Source organism: Lampetra fluviatilis, chromosome 36 (assembly GCF_964198595.1).
Source record: "Lampetra fluviatilis chromosome 36, kcLamFluv1.1, whole genome shotgun sequence".
NCBI classification, from domain to species: Eukaryota; Metazoa; Chordata; class Hyperoartia; order Petromyzontiformes; family Petromyzontidae; genus Lampetra; species Lampetra fluviatilis.
This window is the reverse complement of record NC_136310.1, coordinates 10,050,602-10,071,781: the sequence shown is the minus strand read 5'-3', so window position 1 is coordinate 10,071,781 and position 21,180 is coordinate 10,050,602. Positions and strand designations below refer to the sequence as shown.

General features: G+C 52.6%; 1 protein-coding gene across 5 annotated transcripts in view; it reads left to right on the top strand.

Moving 5' to 3' along the window:
* The window catches only part of USP48 (ubiquitin specific peptidase 48), a 38,386-nt gene extending 36,316 nt beyond the window's left edge, over positions 1–2,070 (top strand). For all 5 annotated transcript variants that reach the window (XM_078873350.1, XM_078873353.1, XM_078873351.1 and 2 more), the window contains one exon: positions 1,004–2,070. In XM_078873350.1, the coding sequence (XP_078729476.1) occupies positions 1,004–1,026 (23 nt within the window). In that variant the 3' untranslated portion in view covers positions 1,027–2,070. The remainder of the gene's footprint in view (positions 1–1,003) is intronic.
* The last annotated feature ends 19,110 nt before the right edge of the window (positions 2,071–21,180 follow it).

The window sequence follows — 21,180 nt, the reverse complement described above, 5'->3', positions numbered from 1 at the left end:
TTCTTGGGTGAGATCGCGTAAGTATAAATGTGTTGTAACCCTCCACCACCCGACACAGCCAACTAGCAAGGGATTTGTACTTAAGCCCACGGTGTGTTGGAGAGTAAATTCACGACATTTACAATTTGAGTAGTATGACGTTTTTCTGATAATTAAATCCAGCATCATCGGGCGATTATGAGTGAGCAATGTGTTCTCTGTGTGAGTGAGTTTATGAGAGATGTATTCTCTGTATGTGTGTGAGTGAGTGTGTGATGTATTCTCTGTATGTGTGTGAGTGAGTGTGTGATGTATTCTCTGTATGTGTGTGAGTGTGTGTGATGTATTCTCTGTATGTGTGTGAGTGTGTGTGTGATGTATTCTCTGTATGTGTGTGAGTGTGTGATGTATTCTCTGTATGTGCCTGAGGACGACCGCTTGTGTTGCGATTGAAACGTCGTGATTTATTTTATTTTATACCTACGTGACTTTACCGAAAGAACCAACGAGTATGTAGTGTATGTATGTGTTTGTGTGAGTGATGTATGAGTGATGCATTATGTGTTGAGTGGGGAGTGGTGGTGTAGCAGTGAGCGCGCTGAACTACAAATCCGGCGTCCCAAGTTGAATTCCCGCTCGCGGCCAACGCCATTGACAAATATCTGAACCGGACGTGGGCATCCCCTAGGTCGACTTAGCCTCAAATGAGTACCTGGTACGGTGTGTAAACATCGCCACTCGGGATACGTAAGGCGGTCGGGCGTGGTGCTGTACCGTGCCGGCCTTCAGAGGTGCTCACTAACAGCACTTGCCCCAACAGTCTGTTCAGGCGATACGGGGGATCTTTGTGTTTACATGAGTGAGTGATCTATTCTCTGTACGTGTGTGTGAGTGAGCAATTTATTCTCTCTTGCGTGTCAGTGAGTGACCCATGTGTAATCCCTCTCTCTCTATACACGTGAGTGAGTGATGTATTCTCTGTGAGTGAGCGGGCGACGTGTCCCCCCCCATCTGCCCGCCCCAGGCACAGGATTGCTGGGTCACTAGAGGCGTCAACGGGGGCTGGCGCTCCCCCATCGCCCGCCCCGTGCCGGGACCCTCGTCCCACGGTGTCGCCGCCGTCACCGCTCCTTCACCGGCGGCGGCGCTGACAGTGCCGTGACGGCTCGCTCACCGTGACAGTTATCTTCCCGTGTGACGACGGTTGTGACGACGGTTGTGACGACGGTTGTGACGACGGTTGTGACGACGGTTGTGACGACGGCTGCTTTGTTTGTTTCATCGTGACGGTTTTTCGCCGATACGGTTGTGTCCGCCCCGCCGGCGGCGGTGCTGGTGGCCGGTGGTAGCGGTTGTCGCGGTGACGGTTCTATGAATGTGTCACCCTTGGGTTGTACTTGGCAGTGTTGTGGGAGGTGGTGAGTGAGTGAGTGTGCAGGTGAGGGAGTGAGTGACTGAGTGGGAGGGGGAGTGAGTGTCTGGGTGAGTGTGTGTCTATGTCTTTGTGTCTGTACGTGAGCTTGTGAGTGTAGAGTGCAGCGCGACGAACCCGGCGACCTGAGTTCAATTATCGCTCACGGCCAACACCAGTGACCATTATCTGAACCGGTCCTGGGCCTCCTGTAGGTCGACTCAGCCTAAAATGAGCACCCTGTGCGGTGTGTAAACATCGCCACTCGGGAGGCAAAGGCGTGGTGTTGGCCACCCACCCCCTCGTGTGCTGTTTTGGCCATCATATGTGCTCACTAACAGCCACAACAGTCTGTTCAGGGCCATCCATTTAGTACGTACGTATGGAGGGGGGGGAGGGTTAATCCAAATGCGTTCGCTTGCGTATGGGGCCACAGTTCAGTGTCTTCAGCTGTCAGACGACAAGTACTGCCGGGAGAAGTGGGACTGTGGGAGAGGTGTCACTTGTGTGTCACCGTGCCCCTGACTGCAGCTAGCACGCAGCTCGGCAAAATAAGTTGCCAAGGTAGGCCACTTAATTATTTAATGCAGCCGACGGTGGACTATCTGTTTTCTTAAACACGTGAATATTATTAATCATTGTTCGTTTCTGCGTGGATGAAATATCGGCCGTTCTATAGGATTGGGGGGGGGGGGGTGCGTCAAGCGTACGTACACAGGTAGGGGCGGGGGTGTAAAAAGTCCGCGTGCGTACAGGGAAGGGGGGGGGGGTCAAGGTTTGACAGATTTTTGCGTATATACTCAATGGATGGCCCCTAAGGCTATTTTATGGGGGATCTTTATTTTTGGTCTTTGTGAGTGTTGTGTGTCTGGCTAACAGCACTTGCCCGAATGGCCTGTGAAGGCTATATGGGGGATGTTTTGTTGTGTCTCTGTGTGCCTTTGTATTTTTGTTTTGTATGTGTGAGTGTGTCTGTTTTTGGCTGTGTGTTCCGATGTGTTGTGTGTGTTTGCTCGTGTCCGTGTGCCTGAGAATGCGAAAGTGTGTCTGTGTAGCAGTCTGTTGAGACTATGCGGGGGATCTTTGTCTTTTGTTTTGAGTGTATGGATGTAAAGTGTGTCAGTGTCTTTGTATGTGTGAGTGCACGTGAGTGTATGAGTGTGTGAGAGTGTGTAAGTGTGAATATGGAAGTGTATGAGTGTGAGTACATGCCTGCGAGTGTGTGTGAGTGTTAGTGTAGCGGTTAGCGCGCTGCCCTAAGAAACCCGTTGACCCGAGTTCAATTCCTGCACATGGTCCACACCAGTGACAATTATCTGAACTGGTCCTGGGCCTCCCATAGGTCGACTCAGCCTCAAATAAGTACCTGGTGGGATGTGTATACATCGCCACTGGGGAGACAAAGGCGGCCGGGCGTGGTGCTGGCTACCCACCCCCTCGTGTGCCGTTCCAGCCTTAATAAGTGCTCGCTAACAGCACTTGCCCCAACAGTCTGTTAAGGCTATACGGGGAATCTGTCTATGTATGAGTGTGAGTGGACGAGTGTGGGTATATCAGAGTGAGTGTACGGTATACGTACGCGAGTGTATGCGAGTGAGTAAGCGAGTGTGTTGTGTGCGTTTTACTAAACAGTTGCGATGCTAGTGGCAGTGCGTATTGCACCACGCGATTGCAGTCCCTTGTTCATCGTTGCAGTTGTCACGGTTACGGTACAGCCCCCCCGCCCCCACCCCCCCCGTTTTCATTGGGACACCCCGTTCGACCTGTATTTAACCGATTCACCATTGAGCGTTTAACTTACAGCGCCGTTCTCGTTTTTGAGTTGGTGCAGAGGCAGTGGTGTGAGCTGGCAGGTTGATTAAAAGGGTCAGAGGTCAAGGTCTAAGGTGGGTGGGGGTGGGGGGGGCATGTTTACCCTCCCCCACATAGGGCATCCTTATCGGGCAAGGTTGAGGAATAAACCACGGCTGAAAGGCACTCGCTGGGTCCCGTGTGGTTGCTTGTGCCGTGTCCGTGTGTGCCGTCCGTGTAAAGCTCCAGAATTTCCGGGAGGCTCAACCAGAGGACACGCGGTGAGCTTGGGAGCGCCTCCCTCCGTCAACGCCACCCACTTTATAACTAGTCACGCCTTCTCAACCACTAGCACCGCCCACACAGCCAGCGGATTGGCTCTGACAGCCCCGCCCGCTACTCAGGTAAGCCCCGCCCACTACTCGGGTAAGCCCCGCCCCCTGCTCAGGTAAGCCCTGCCCACTACTCGGGCAAGCGCCGCCCACTTCTCGGGTAAGCCCCGTACATCACCCGGGTCACCGTGAGTTGAGCACGAGGCCGGATCCGTTTTAAATTGGCGACAAAAACCCGGATTTTCAGGAAGGCTTTGTGAAGCCCACGGACGGAGGACGAGCTTTTTGATACCGCCAGAACTGTCTGACGAAATCCAGATGTCTGTTTGGCTTTTCCGTCCGTGTGGTTCCCTTGCGGTGTCTGCCTGTGCAGCGGTGGAGCCTGACAGTGCGCAGGCGGTGTAGCTGCACGGGGACCCACGGTCCGGAGTCGCCCGGAAGCCGGGCTACAAAGAGAGAGAGGCGGTGGGGGTGAACTTGGACAGGGGAAGGGGGGGGGGTCAGAGCGACTATACCAACCCTGCCACACACACACACACCTGTGATGAAATACAAGGACCCTCATGCCTCCGCACAGTCCATGGAGATCGAGCCCAGCTACAGAGAAGCAGCCTGTAATTGAAAGTGCATCTTCTTGGTTCTTTCGGTAAAGTCACGTAGAAGGGAAATAATAAAATAATACAAATAAAACTAAATACAATAATTCTCACGACGTTTCGGCCACAACGCAAGCAGCCGTCCTCAGGTGAAGAACAGGTCTGTCAGGAAGACAGCGTCTGAATGAAACACCCCAGGCTTCAGACGCTGTCCCTCCCGACAGACCTGTTCTTCACCTGAGGGACGGCTGCTTGCGTTGTGGCTGAAACGTCGTGAGAATTGTATTTTATTGTTTTATTTTTATTATTTCCCTTCTACGTGACTTTACCGAAAGAACCAAGAAGATGAATAAATCGCATTGGAAGTGCATCATCAGCCGCTGGGTCAGTCCTGTTCTTTGCGCCCTGGCGTTGCGTCCAGGAGCTCGGCGCCAGGTGTCGAGGCGTGCTGGCCACGACGACAAGAGGGTTTCACGAGTTCTAGTTTACGTTGATTTGCTATGCCTCCGTTGAGCGAGCACAGGCTACACTGGTTTACTTGTATTGCCCGTAAACTAACATTCCCCAAAAACGAACAGTGGTCCATAAACTAAGTGCTCGTGTAGACTTACATTGCCTGTAAACTTGATATTGCCAATAGACTTACGATTGCTCATCAACTAAATTATCCCATAGACGAACGTTGCCCGTAAATTTGACATTTCCCATGGACCAGGCGTCGGAGTCTTGCAAGGACGGATATGTGACGTTTTTTATTAAGGGCCACAGTCTTGTGTTCACATTGCGGCTCTTGAAATATTGAGGGGTTTTTACAGAATAAAAAAATGATTAACACTGCCCCATAGACTAACACTCCCCATAGACTAACACTGCCCATAGACTAACACTGCCTATAGACTAACTCTGCCCCATAGACTAACACTGCCCATAGACTAACACTCCCCATAGACTAACACTGCCCATAGACTAACACTGCCCATAGACTAACACTGCCTATAGACTAACTCTGCCCCGTAGACTAACACTGCCCATAGACTAACACTGCCCATAGACTCACACTCCCCATAGACTAACACTGCCCATAGACTCACACTGCCCATAGACTAACACTCCCCATAGACTAACACTGCCCATAGACTAACACTGCCCATAGACTAACACTGCTCATAGACTCACACTGCCCATAGACTAACACTGCCCATAGACTCAACACTGCCCATAGACTAACACTCCCCATAGACTAACACTGCCCATAGACTAACACTCCCCATAGACTAACACTGCCCATAGACTAACACTGCCCATAGACTAACTCTACCCCATAGACTAACTCTACCCCATAGACTAACCGCACGATCCGTAGCATGGCTTGTATGGACACAGTCGCACCGCTGTGTATGTAATGACACAAACGTGTAACAACTCCTCCTGACAACGGCTCCACTTGGCCCCTCAAGACAACGCGTCGCATCTCTCCGACGGTCGCGGTGCTGGAGTCGTAATTCACGCTCCGGGTGCGTTCGGAGACCCGCGACGATCTCGGGGCAATCATCATCACGTGATGAAGGAAGGCGCTGCTGCTGCTGCTGCTGTTTCACAGACGCAGCCTGCGGTAGTTTCCCAGTGGTCGGGGGTGGGCGACGTTGCTGCTGCTGCTTCTGCTGTTTAACTCCACATTGAGTCATTTACGGTGTCATTTTGCATATTTTGGACCGTAACCATTTCACCCCGAGCCACCGCCTCCTCAAATCTCACGCCCGGCGCCTCTGTCACCACACGCTGCATCCTCCTCCGTGTCACATGACGTCGTGGGCGCCACGGCAGTGAGATGTTAACTACCTCGCGTGGCATATAGCAGGTCGTGGGTTCAAGCATATCCCTGACACCTGTACATTTGGAATTTGCACGTCTCTCTCTCCCCTTGGTCGCGTGGATTCTTTTCCCCGGGTCCTCCGGTTTTCTCCTCCACTTAGTTGAGCCGTCACTTGTGGCCAGGTGGCTTCTGGGACAGAGCCGCACAGCCCAATGGGCCTTAAGCTGGTACAATAAAAGCAAAAGAGTTCGTAGTTTATCACGTCCGCGGTACAATCATTCTGCAACAACGCTGTACGACAATTCTATTCGCGGTCGCATGACGGGCCGCGACCCGTTTGTGCGGCCGCACCTGCAAACTCTTGACGGTTTACTGCGGCGGGGCGTGCCCCCCCCCCCCTCCCCCCCGGTCGTTCACCCCAAGCGTCAGTCGGTCATCCGAGACTGACCTTTGGGTTTCTTCCCTCCGCGTAACGCGTCCGGTGGCTCCCATCTGGCGGCCGGGCTTTTGGTCGCGCGCGGGGGGAGGGAAAGGGAGGTGGGGAGTGGGGGGGTAGAGGGCACGGGGCAGCGCTTGGCACGACGAGCGGAGCCGAGCAAACGCCGTGGGGCCCTGAGCGGCTCTTAGGTCCTGCCAGCACCACGGTGGGCGAGATGTTAACTACCTCGCCTGGTGTACAGGAGGTCGTGCGTTCAATCCCAATCCTGACGCCTGCTGCTGTATATTTGGAGTTTGCGGTGTCTCATCATCATCACAGTGGCTAGGAGATGTTAACTACCTCACTTGGTCTACAGGAGGTCGTGCGTTCAATCCTAACCCTGACGCCTGCTGCTGTATATTTGGAGTTTGCGGTGTCTCCTCATCATCACGGTGGCTATGAGATGTTAACTACCTCGCCTGGTATGCAGGAGGTCGTGGGTTCAATCCCGACCCTTGACGATGTGTGCTGTATATTTGGAGTTTGCGGTGTCTCTCTCTCTCATCATCATCACGGTGGCTAGGAGATGTTAACTACCTCGCCTGGTGTACAGGAGGTCGTGGGTTCAATTCCAACTCTTGACGATGTGTGCTGTATATTTGGAGTTTGCGGTGTCTCTCTCTCATCATCATCACGGTGGCGAGGAGATGTTAACTACCTCGCCTGGTGTACATGGAGGTCGTGGGTTCAATCCCAACCTTGACGCCTGCTGCTGTATATTTGGAGTTTGCATCTCTCTCTCCCCGTGGTTGCGTGGGTTTTTCTCCGGTTCCTCCGGGTTTATCCCTCCACATTTAGAATCAACGTCACACGTTTAGAGTATATGGCTGCTGTACATTTCCACGTAATAAGCCACGTCGTTGAGCTATAATTTGTGGCCAGGTCACTTGTGACTAAGAGCTATATAGCTCGGTGGGCCTTACCTGGTAAAATAACACAAAATAGTTTAGGATTCATGGAACAAAAATGGGGGTGAAGTCAAATGTCATATTGAAGTCCTTGAAATCATCATCAGCAATGCGATAATACTCTTTGGTTCTTTCGGTAATTTGATCATATCTACTCACCACATTCTTGCCTGCATCTCTCTTCTTTAATCTGACTCCATCTCTGACTCCATCTCTGTCTCTCTTATCTCGCTGCATCTCTCTCTGTGTCCTCTCTGTCTCTTCTGTCATCTTACGCGAGAGTGTATAAACCAGAAGGGAGTAGGCCCCCCAACATTATTTCTGCTTAGGCCCCCCCCCCCAATGGGCTTGCATTGGGGGGCCCTTTACCACACACACGCACGGTCAACACACACACGGTCAACACACACGCATGGTCAACACACACACGGTCAACACACGCACGGTCCACACACGCACAGTCAACACACGCACACACACGGTTAACACACACGGTTAACACACACACGGTCAACACACACACGGTCAACACACACACGGTCCACACGCACAGTCAACACACGCACACACACGGTTAACACACACGGTTAACACACACACGGTCAACACACACACGGTCAACACACACACGGTCAACACACGCACATGGTTAACAGACACACGGTTAACACACGCACACACGCGGTCAACACACGCACACACGCGGTCAACACACGCACACACATTGTCAACACACACACGCACACACACGGTCAACAGACACATGGTTAACACACGGTTAACACACACGGTCAACACACACGGTCAACAGACAGAGTTAACACACGCACACATCTGAGTTTGATCAAACTGGAACCAATGCAAAACTCGAGACCCTGGCACCAACATCAGTGGCAGAGGTGTCGATGTTCATCTCACGGCTGGCAAATAAGACATCGCCGCTCGACAACATCCACACTTCAATTCTCAAATCGTGCTCGGATGTTGCTTGCGCCGCTGATTGTCCACCTGGCAAATCTTTCGTTGAGCGAGGGCTGCTTCCCAGACCGGTTCGAAATGGCGCAGGTAACACCGCTTCCTGAAAAAAGTTGCCTTGAGACGTAGTGACCCCGCAAACTATCGCCCCATCTCAAACATGAGTGCGGTTTCAAAGGTCAGAGGGCCGCCTGTGTCTGAAGAGGTCACTTCCCCACGTCGATGCAACGGGCAGATTCAACTCGTTGTGGTCGACGTACCGGAAGTCTCACAGCACTGAGACGGCCCTGCTAAAGATCTCTGATGACCTCTACAAGATCACAGATGACCTCTACAAGATCACGGATGGCCTCTACAAGATCTCTGATGACCTCTACAAGATCACGGATGACCTCTACAAGATCACGGATGACCTCTACAAGATCACAGATTACCTCTACAAGATCTCTGATGGCTTCTACAAGATCACGGATGACCTCGACACGATCACGGATGGCCTCTACAAAATCACGGATGGCCTCTACAAGATCACGGATGGCCTCCACAAGATCACGGATGGCCTCTACAAGATCACGGATGGCCTCTACAAGATCACGGATGACCTCGACAAGATCACGGATGACCTCTACAAGATCACAGATGGCCTCCACAAGATCACGGATGGCCTCTACAAGATCACGGATGGCCTCTACAAGATCTCTGATGACCTCTACAAGATCACGGATGGCCTCTACAAGATCACGGATGGCCTCTACAAGATCACGGAGGACCTCTACAATATCACGGATGACCTCGACACGATCACTGACGACCTCTACAAGATCACGGACGGCCTCTACAAGATCACGGATGACCTTTACAAGATCACGGATGGCCTCTACAAGATCACGGATGGCCTCTACAAGATCTCTGATGGCCTCTAGAAGATCACGGATGGCCTCTACAAGATCACGGATGGCCTCTACAAGATCACGGATGACCTCTACAAGATCACAGATGGCCTCTACAAGATCACGGATGACCTCTACAAGATCACGGACGGCCTCTACAAGATCACGGACGGCCTCTACAAGATCACGGACGGCCTCTACAAGATCACGGATGACCTCTACAAGATCACGGACGACCTCTACAAGATCACGGATGACCTCTACAAGATCACGGATGACCAATGCGCCGAAGCGTTGGTCGGCCTCGATCTCTTAGCCGCCTTCGGCACCATCGACCATGAGATGCTCATCGGGTGGCTACGGTCAAGGTTCGGCGTGTCGGGTACGGCACTGGAGTGGATTGAGTCGTGCCTACGTGGTCGATCACAGTTCGTCAAGCTGAGTGACGATCAGTCGTCGCCTGTGCCGTGCCTAGTCAGCGTACCGCAGGGATCCGTCCTCAAGCTCTCATTTTCAACAAACGTCTCTCCAATGGCCGATGTCATCTTATGGCATGACATCAAGTTCCATCGATATGTAATTGAACACCATGGTGAAGTCAAAGTTATATACGGAAAGCCTCGGTAACCGTGAATATTGCACGCGAGCGGTGCACGTGCGGTCTGCACCAAACGAAACGCTGCTTCATCCAGAACAGTTCGGAGGTTCTGCTGGTTGGCACTCGGGTTCAGGCGAAACAAGTTATGGGAGGATCGCGTGTGGTGGTCACGGACTCCAAGATTCAGTTTTCTACTCCCCTACAGAGCCTCGGGCACCATCCACGACCAGACCGTGTCGTTTTATCACTGCGCGCAAACTATCGTCAGGCCCTGCAAGTTTCATATCAGGGCTCCTACAGTCTGTTAAGGCACTATTGAGTCGTGACATAGACAACACGGTGGCGTGTAGCATCGTATATCGGCGCAATGATTGCAGCTCACGACTCCACGGGACGTTTGGCAAACACGACCAAGCTGCAGCGCGTACAACATTCTCTGGCGCGGGTCGTGACGGGGAACTGCAGGATCCCACCGCGTCGTGCCCAGTACTCGCCAAGCTGCATTGACTTCCAGTTGCCGAACGAATCCATTGTCAGCTGGCACTCGCCACGCGCACGAAGTGCTTGCCACAAATGAACCACGACCCCTCGGTGATCTCGTCAAGGAGGATAAACATCATCACGCCCATCAAACAAAGACGGCGGTGGTCACCGCATCGTGCGGCGCTTTCGGATGCACCACTTCTGCGGCCGTCTGGAACGTTCTTCCCCTTCCGATATTAGGAATCCGCTGGAGCTGTGTGCACTTTTACATTTCGACTGAAAACTCATTCCTTAGAACTGCTTTATATGTGTAGTTGTCCTACCCTCACATCTCCAATTTGCAGGTTTGGCTACGTACCGTACGAAAGAAGTTCGGCATACACACACGGTCACCACACACATCCGGTCAACACACTCAAGATACAGTCAACACAGTCGGTCAACATAGTTAACACACAGTAAAAACACACACGGTCAACACACAGTCATCGCATACGATGAACACATGCATACGGTCACCACAACACACGATTAACACATACACACGGTCAACAAACGGTCAACACAACACACACGGTCAACGCACAGTAAAAACATACACACGGTTAACAAACACACACGGTCAACACAGTAAACACACACCCACACGGTCAACACACACATGGTCAAGGCACACGGTCACCACACACACAGCAAACACGTACCACACGGTGAACAAACAAAACATACCCCCGTGTCGCCTTCAAAGGTTGTTGGGGGGGGGAGGCGCAAGTGCTGTGAGCGATAAGCAGCACCTGTGAAGGCGACCGGCACCGTGGCACGCGTGGAGGGGTGTGTGTGTGTTGGTAGTGGCGCCATGGCACGGCGAAGAAGCACGTGTCTTGTGCGAATAACCTCACTGGCTGCGCGTGCGTCGGCAGCGAGGCCGTGGTTATAATAGAAATTGGGGGGGATACAACCCCCCAATATTCAAATATGCTCAAAATGTCCCCCCCCCCCCCAATATATTGCTATAAAATAGATTTCTGTTTATATGATTGTGGTTATGGTTGTACTTTATTAATCCCTAATCTCTGCCATTACATGCAATGAAACAAGAAAAGGTAAAAAAGAAAAAAACAGCAACGTAATACAATACACTATTAGACATTATTGTAAAAAATAAATAAAAGTCCATCCTATTTGCTAGTGAATTTTTAAATATTCTAGGCAGGAATTGAGTTTTCAAATTTAGATTTTTTTTTTTTCTGAGGGGGGACCCCCAGACCCCCTGGAAGATTTGGTCCCCCCCAATGTTGAGTCCATGGCTACGGCCTTGGTCGTGAGCACAGCTGGTGGGCTCACCGGACGATCATCCTCGGTCAGTCGACCCCCCCCCATGGCACCCGGGTGGGGTCTGCCCCGTGACCTGCCCGCCTTTCCCGCAGCGAGCCTTCGACACTTCACGTGGCCTCAAAGTGCACCTAGCCTGGCACAGGCGCCGTGCTGACGTCACCGACACTTAGTGGCGAACGGCGGTTGTTGTGATTGATGTGTCTGATGAACAGGTGTATATGGCTGTGTACAGGTGTTGTGTGTGTGTGTGTTGGTAATTGGGAGCGCATTGCGGTACGAACCCGGCGGCCCGAGTTCGATTCCTGATCACGATCAATAAAAGTGGCGATTATTAGAACCGGTCCTGGGCTCCTCTCCTAGGTCGACTCAGCCTCAAATGAGTACCTGGTGCGTTGTGGAGTAAACGTCGCCACAGGGGAGACAAAGGCGGTCGGGCGTGATGCTGGCTACTCCCTCGTGTATCGTGCCGGTCTGTGAATGTGCTCGTTCACATCACTTGCCCCAAAGGTCTGTGAAGGCTGTACAAGGGGTGTATCGTTGTCTTGGTACAGGTGTGTACAGGTGTTTGTGTTGATACGAGGAGCAATGGAGATTATAGGCGACGTTTCGGGCAGTGGCCCTTCCTCGCAGCACATTGGAGTTGGAGACCGAACTGTGTTTACAGCGCGCGGCCTTGTTTACAAGCAGGATAAACGATGCTTCCGCGGATTTCTATCTATACAAACACCCATAAGAGACGGAGCTTCCGCGGATTTCTAAGTTTCCAAACACCCAGGAGAGACGGAGTTTCCGCGGATTTCTATGTTTACAAATATTTCACACGTCTTTGTCTAAAACGTCGCCCTATTTTATTTTGGATTAAGGGCGCACGCACACAACAACAACCGCCATTCGCCACAAAGTGGCGGTGACGTCACCACGATGCTTGTGCCAGTCTATGTGCACCTTGAGGCCACGTGAAGTGTCGAACGCCGGCTGGCAGGAGGTCACGGGGCAGACCCAGGTGCCGCGGGTCGACTGACTGTAATGACTGGCCGATGCACCACCTGTGCCCCCTACTGTGTCAACTTGCTGTGTTTTAGTCACCCGGCGCTCCGCTCGTTGTTGTGAGTGTCGCTCCTCTGCCCTCAGTTGTTGTTGGAGGGCGACTGCCTCCAACTGCCCAGTAGCAGCGTCCTTCACGAGCCTCCTCCACAGATGCCGATCTTGACACCGCTGGTACCAGTCATCGGCAAGTCCACTCAGCTCCACATCCTCCTGTACCACATCACTCCATCTCTTCTCTTGCCCATGCCGCGCCCGTTTAGCACCCTCTATCCGGCCGAACAAAAGCTGTTGAGGCATGCGGTGGCTGGGCATGCGGGCTACATAGGCTAGACAACGCAGCCTTGCCTGCCGGAGGAGCTCACCGGTGGGACTTTGTCCAGATCTTTCAAAGATTTGTGAGCTCACACAATCCAGCCTGGTTAAACCCAGGATGGATCGTAGGCAGGCGAGCCTAAATGTTTCTAACCGGCGAGGATGTTCCATTCGGGGGGTCCACGTTTCGCAAGCGTAGAGAAGGGAGGGAATGGCCGTGGCCGAGAAGACCTGAAGCTTCGTGCGGAGCGACAGGTAGCTTCCACAGTATTACGCAACCGATGAAAAGATAATGCCGCTCGACTGATTCTGAGTGAGACCTCTGCTGTCAAACCGGAGCCGGTCATGAGCACACTGCCCAGGTATGGGAAACTCTCCACTCTCCCCACAACTGACCCATCACCAATTGGAAGTTGTGGGGGTGGAGTGTCCGATGGTACAAAATGCCCAGGCAGGTGCTTAGTTTTGGTGGGGCTGATCGTAAGGCCCCACCTCTTAGTGGCACGCTCCAGATTCAGCAGCAGCGCCTCCAACTCCTCTGAGTGAGCGGCAATTACCAGGTCGTCGGCATACATAACGTGGTTGACCAATAGGGAGCCATCGCTTGACCGCACCCCGGCATCGATCAGCCTCCCATTGTATCTGTACCAGATGGAAATTCCTGCGGTACAGCCATCGAAGGCTTCACGAACTACGTGGTCGAAAAATAAGTTAAATAATGTTGGAGCCAGAGGACATCCCTGTCGCATCCCAAGGTGAACAGGGAATGGCTCCAACTCCCGGCCACGTAGTTTTACCTGGGACTGCTCACCATCATGAAGGTCCTTAATAATCGTGAGCATAGGGTCAGGGACTCCGAAAACACGAAGAACAACCCAGAGCCCAGGCCTGCTGATGGTATCATAGGCCTTGACCAGGTCAATAAGGCAGAGATGTAGGTTTTGTTGGAATTCCCACGCACACACACATGCACACACACATTCACACACACACATGCACACACACATGCTCGCACACTCAGCAACGCACACACGGTGCCATTGAGGGCTGCGTGTCGAGTTCGTCTCCAGCTCAGTGGAGTTGGTCTCCAACTCACTCGACCCAGAGCCGAGCAAATATTCAACAAAAACCTCCAGCCGCTCACTGGATTTTGGCTCAAAGGCCAGAGCAATTTTCGTTTGACAGTGGTGGAAGTTCCACATTCCGATGGCGGGCGAGGAAGGGGGGAATGTGGGCGAGTCCATTCATACAACAACAACAACAACCCGTAAAGTTTTACTCGTTTTATCGACCATCGTGGGAGGGGAGCGATGATGGATTGAGTCATCTCCTGACCCCAACCAAGGCTGTGAACTTTTGACCTTTCAGTTGGGGACCACTCCCTCTTCACCACGGAGATATCTGGCGGTGTACAATGCGTGTACTGTAATTGTATTGTGATTTGCATAGCATTGTGTATCGTATTGTGCTCTGTAGTATTATGTTTAGCATAGTATTGTATAACGCGCAGTATTGTACGGTATTGTATTGTGCTGTATTGTATTTACTGTAGTATTGTATTATGTGTTGTGTAGAATCACGTGGGGTATTGTGTAGTGTTGTGTAGTGTCACGTGCTGTATATTATCGTCTTGTGTGATGTATGGTATTGTGTATAGGACTGTGCAGTGCGCTGTATAGGATTGTGCAGAGTATAGGATTACGTATGGCATTCCGTCTCGCGCCAAGCCCGTGGTCACACACACACACCTGTACTCGGGGGCGGGGCACACCGGGGAGGGGGGGGGCGGGGGGAATAGGGTGATGACGTCACACAGGTGCGTGAGGAACGCGGCTTACCTGGTCACTGTTGCGGGCACTCAGGACCAGGGACTAGAAGAGCCACGGTCAGTGACTTGGAACCCAGGGACTCAGGACTCGGGGACCCGGGACCCAGGGAACCGGGACTAGGGACTAACGACCCGGGACCCAGGACTTGGGACTCGGGACTCGGGGACCCAGGGGACAGGGGGCCCAGGACCAGGGACCAGGAGGAGGAGGAGACGCGGCTCCGGTGGAGACGAGGTGAGGCAGCGTCTGGTGAGGTGTCGCGAATTCTCTCTCGCTGTCTCAACCATCACCCGTCACCCATCACCAATCACCCATCACCCATCACCAGTCACCCGTCACCCATCACCCGTCACCCGTCACCCATCACCAATCACCCGTCACTAATCACTCATCACCAATCACTCGTCACCAGTCACCCATCACCAATCACCAATCACTCGCCACGTGTCTCCTCATTGTTGACCACGTGCCCTCGCCAGCCGCATGCCGTGAACGAGGTCGCCTCGGGCACGCGCCGCTCACTGCGCCCTCGTCAAGTGGGGCCACCTCGTCTGCTGTGCAGCACGGAGGGGGTGACACTGATGATGATGATGGTGGTGATGATGGTGGTGGTGACACTGATGATGATGGTGGTGGTGTTGATGATGATGGTGGTGATGGTGATGGTGGGGATGATGATGGTGGTGATGATGATGGTGGTGGTGGTGATGATGATGGTGGTGGTGATGATGATGGTGGTGGTGATGATGATGATGGTGGTGGTGGTGATGGTGGTGGTGTGATTGTGTGAATGTGCGTGTGATTGTGCGTGTGATTGTGTGTGATTTTGTGTCATTGTAATTGTGTGTTATTGTGTGTGTGATTGTGTATGATTATGTAAGTGTGTGTGATTATCTTTGATCGTGTGCGATTGTGTGTGTGTGATTGTGTGTGCCTGATTGTGATTCCCATACCTGGGCAGCGTGCCCATAACCGGCTCCAGTTTAACAGCAAAGGTCTCACTCCAAATCAGTCGAGCGGCATTATCTTTTCATCGGTTGCGTAACGCTGCTGTGTGGCAGCTACCTGGTCTGTCGCTCCGCACGAAGCTTCAGGTCTTCTCGGCGACACTCATTCCCTCCCTTCTCTACGCTTGCGAAACGTGGACCCCCCCCCCCCCCCTAATGGAACATCTTCGTCGGTTAGAAACATTTAGACTGGCCTGCCTACGATCCATCCTGAGTTTAACCTGCAGGCTGGATTGTGTGAGGAGCTCACAAATCCGTGAAAGATCTGGACAAAGTCCCATCGGTGAGCTCCTCCGGCAGGCAAGGCTGCGTTGGCTGGGTCATGTAGCCCGCGTGCCCAGCCACCGCATGCCCAAGCAGCTTCTGTTTGGCCGCATAGAGGAGGCTGAACGGGCGCGGCACGGGCTGGAGAATAGATGGAGCTGATGCGGTACGGGAGGACGTGGTGCTGAGTGGACTTGCCGAAGACTGGTGGTTATAGTGGTGGTGGTTGTGGTGTGGTTATAGTAGTGGTGGTTGAGTTGTGGTTATAGTGGTGGTGGTTGTGGTGTGGTTATAGTAGTGGTGGTTGTGGTTATAGTGGTGTTGGTTGTGGTGTGGTTATGGTAGTGGTGGTTATGGTGTGGTTATAGTAGTGGTGGTTGAGTTGTGGTTATAGTGGTGGTGGTGTGGTTATAATAGTGGTGGTTGTGGTGTGGTTATAGTGGTGGTGGTTGTGGTGTGGTTGTAGTAGTGGTGGTTGTGGTGTGGTTATAGTGGTGGTGGTTGTGGTGTGGTTGTAGTAGTGGTGGTTGTGGTGTGGTTATAGTAGTGGTGGTTGAGTTGTGGTTATAGTGGTGGTGGTGTGGTTATAATAGTGGTGGTTGAGATGTGGTTGTAGTGGTGGTGGTTGTGGTTATAATAGTGCTGGTTGTGGTGTGGTTATAGTGGTGGTGGTTATGGTGTGGTTATAGTAGTGGTGGTTGTGGTGTGGTTATAGTAGTGGTGGTTGTGGTTATAGTGGTGTTGGTTGTGGTGTGGTTATAGTGGTGGTGGTTGTGGTGTGGTTATAGTAGTGGTGGTTGTGGTGTGGTTATAGTGGTGGTGGTTATGGTGTGGTTATAGTGGTGGTGGTTGTGGTGTGGTTATAGTGGTGGTGGTTATGGTGTGGTTATAGTGGTGTTGGTTGTGGTGTGGTTATGGTAGTGGTGGTTATGGTGTGGTTATAGTAGTGGTGGTTGAGTTGTGGTTATAGTGGTGGTGGTGTGGTTATAATAGTGGTGGTTGAGTTGTGGTTAATGTGGTGGTGGTGTGGTTATAATAGTGGTGGTTGAGTTGTGGTTGTAGTGGTGGTGGTTGTGGTTATAATAGTGCTGGTTGTGGTGTAGTTGTGGTAGTGGTGGTTGAGTTATGGTTATAGTGGTGGTGGTTGTGGTGTGGTTATAGTGGTGGTGGTTGTGGTGTGGTTGTGGTAGTGGTGGTTGTGGTTATAGTAGTGGTGGTTGTGGTAGTGGTGGTTGAGTTGTGGTTGTAGTGGTGGTGGTTGTGGTGTAGTTATAGTAGTGGTGGTTGAGTTGTGGTTGTAGTGGTGGTGGTTGTGGTGTGGTTATGGTAGTGGTGGTTGTGGTTATAGTAGTGGTGGTTGTGGTGTGGTTATAGTAGTGGTGGTTGTGGTTGTGGTGGTGGTAGTGGTGGTTGTGGTGTGGTTATGGTAGTGCTGGATTTGGTGTGGTTATAGTAGTGCTGGTTGTGATGTGGTTATAGTAGTGGTGGTGGTTGTGGTTATAGTAGTGCTGGTTGTGGTGTGGTTGTAGTGGTGGTGGTTGTTGTGTGGTTGTAGTGGTGGTTGAGTTGTGGTTGTGGTGGTGGTTGTCTCATTAAACTTCACAGCAGCGACTGTTTGTCAACATAGAAATCCGCGGAAGCGCCGTCTCTCCTGGGTGTTTTTAAACATAGAAATCCGCGGAAGCGCAATTTAGCCTGGGTGTTTGTAAACATAGAAATCCGGGGAAGCGCAGTTTAGCCTGGGTGTTTATAAACATGAAATCCGTGGAAGCGCCGTCTCTCCTGGGTGTTTGTAAAGATAGAAATTCGCGGAAGCGTTATCCCTCCTGGGTTTTTTGTAAACAGAAATCCGCGGAAACGCCGTCTCTGCAGGATGTTTGCAATCAATGAAATCCGCGGAAGCGCCGACTCCGCAGGGTGTTTTCAGACGTGGAAATCCGCGGAAGCGCAGTTTTAGGGACGCTCTCTCCCGCTTTCTCTCTCTCTCCGTTAACTCTCCTGATCTCCCCGCGTTCCCAATCTCTCGTCTCGGCACTTGCATTGACACCATTCGGGTGACTTCGCTTCTCCCCCCCCCGCCCCCAGCCCCCAGCCCCGCCCCCAGCCGCCCCCCCTCTCTCGAGTCTCCAGGGGTGCGTGGGGTCCGGTTAGACGGGCCCGACCGGGTTCGAGTCCGTGTGTGGGTCACGCGGTGTACGAGCATCCCAGAGCCACGCGCTCTCGACTTACCCGCGCTCACCTCCATCACCTCCTCCTCTTCGCCACCACCTCCTCTTCACCACCACCTCCTCTTCACCACCACCACCACCTCCTCTTCACCACCACCACCTCCTCCTCTTCACCACCACCTCCTCTTTACCACCACCACCAACTCCTCTTCACCACCACCACCAACTCCTCTTCACCACCACCACCAACTCCTCTTCACCACCACCACCTCCTCTTCACCACCTCCTCCGCCTTTTCACCACCACCACCTCCTCACCACCATCACCTCCTCCTCTTCACTACCACCACCACCACCACCTCCTACTCTTCACCACCACCAACACCTCCTCGTCACCATCCCGCTGACCTCTTTACCTGCGCTCACCTCACCACACCGTCCAGCTCATCCTCACCACACCGCTCACCACCTTCTCACCACCCCGCTCACCTGATCGCTCCCCTCCCCTTCCAGGTGTGGGTGACCCCCCCCCCCGCACCATGCGGGCGCTACTGGGGGGCCAGGTGACGTTGGTGAGCGCCCTGATCTGCGCTCACCTCAAACTCACCTCACTCTGCCCGACAGGTGAGCTCGACCTGTACCAACACACCTGTACCAACTCACACACACGTGTACCAACTCACACACCTGTACCAACTCACACACCTGTACCAACACACACTCCTGTACCAACTCACACACACCTATACCAACACAAACACACACCTGTACTAACTCACACACCTGTACCAACTTACACACCTGTACCAACACACACACCTGTACCAACTCACACACACACCTGTACCATCACACACCTGTACAAACTCACACACCTGTACCAACACACACACACACCTGTACCAACTCACACACCTGTAACAACACACACACCTGTACCAACACACACACCTGTACCAACACACACACCTGTACCAAATCACATCCACCTGTACCAACTCACACACACCTGTACCAATTCACACACACCTGTACCAACTCACCTGTACCAACACACACCTGTACCAACTCACACATCTATACCAACACACACACCTGTACCAACTCACACACCTGTACCAACTCACTTGTACCAACTTACACACCTGTACCAAATCACACACACAGGTGTGTGTGTTGGTACCAACTCACCTGTACCAACACACACCTGTACCATCACACACCTGTACAAACTCACACACCTGTAACAACACACACACCTGTACCAACACACACACCTGTACCAACACACACACCTGTACCAAATCACATCCACCTGTACCAACTCACACACACCTGTACCAATTCACACACACCTGTACCAACTCACCTGTACCAACTCACCTGTACCAACACACACCTGTACCAACTCACACATCTATACCAACACACACACCTGTACCAACTCACCTGTACCATCACACACCTGTACAAACACACACACCTGTACCAACACACACACCTGTACCAACACACACACCTGTACCAACTCACACACCTGTACCAACTCACACACCTGTACCAACTCACACACACCAAAACACACGTACACCTGTACCAATAATACACAAAGATCCCCCATATAGCCTTAACAGACTGTAGGGGCAAGTGCTGTTAGCGAGCACCTATGAAGGCCAGCACGGCACACGAGGGGGTGGGTGGTCAACACCACGCCCGGCCGCCTTTGTCTCCCCAGTGACGATGTTTACACATCGCACCAACGTTACTCATTTGAGGCTGAGTCGACCTAGGGGAGGCCCGGATCCGGTTCAGACAATCGTCACTGGTGTTGGCCGATGAGCGGGAATCGAACCCGGGTCACCAGGTTCATAGCGCAGCGTGCTAACCACTACACCACCGCTCCCCCCAATAATACACACACCTGTACCAACACACAAACCTTTACGAACAAACACCCACACCTGTACCAACATACACACACCTCGACCAACACACATGTACCAAAACATACGTACACTTGTAACAACACACACACACCTGTATATCAACAACCGTGGTGGTGACATCACCACGGCGCTTGTGCCAGGCTAGGTGCACCTTGAGGCCACGTGAAATATCCAGGGCTGGCTGGCAGGGGATCACGGGACAGACCCAGGTGTCATGGGTTGACTGAACTGAGATGACTGGCAGATGCACCAGCTGTGCCCCCTACTGTGCACACTTTCTGCGTTTTAATCGCCCGGCGCTCCGTTCATTATTGTGAGCGTCGCTTCTCCGCTGTTGCTGGAGGGCGACTGCCTCTACCTGCCCAGTGGCAGCGTCCTTCACGAGCCTCTTCCTTGACACAGATGCTACCAATCATCGGTCCACTCCTGTACCACATCAGCTCCATCTCTTCTCTCGTTTGTGTTCCATCCGTTTAGTCCCCTCTATCCGGCCAAACAGAAGCTGCTTTGGCCATGCACTGGCTGGGAATGTGGGCTACATGACCCAGCCAACGCAGCAGACTCGCCTTTCAATGATCTGTGATACTCCTCACACAATCCGGCCTGGTTAATCCCAGGATGGATCGTAGGCAGGCCAGCCCTTTAGAAGGCTCCACCTTTCGCAGGTAGAGAGAAGGGAGGGCATGATGATGTGTGGAGCGACAGACCAGGTAGTTTCCACACATTATTATGCAGCTGATGAAAAGATAATGCCGCTCTAATGATTTGGAGTGAGACTTCTGCTGTCAAATCGGAGCTGGTCATAAGCACACTGCCCAGGTATGGGAACTCGTCCACTCTCTCAACAACTGTCCCCACCTGGTGCATCACAAACACAACAACAACAACCGCCATTCGCCACTAAGTGGCGGTGACGTCACCACGACGCTTGTGCCAGGCCATGTGCACCTTGAGGCCACGTGAAGTGTCGAACGCCCGCTGGCAGGAGGTCACGGGGCAGACCCAGGTGCCACAGGCCG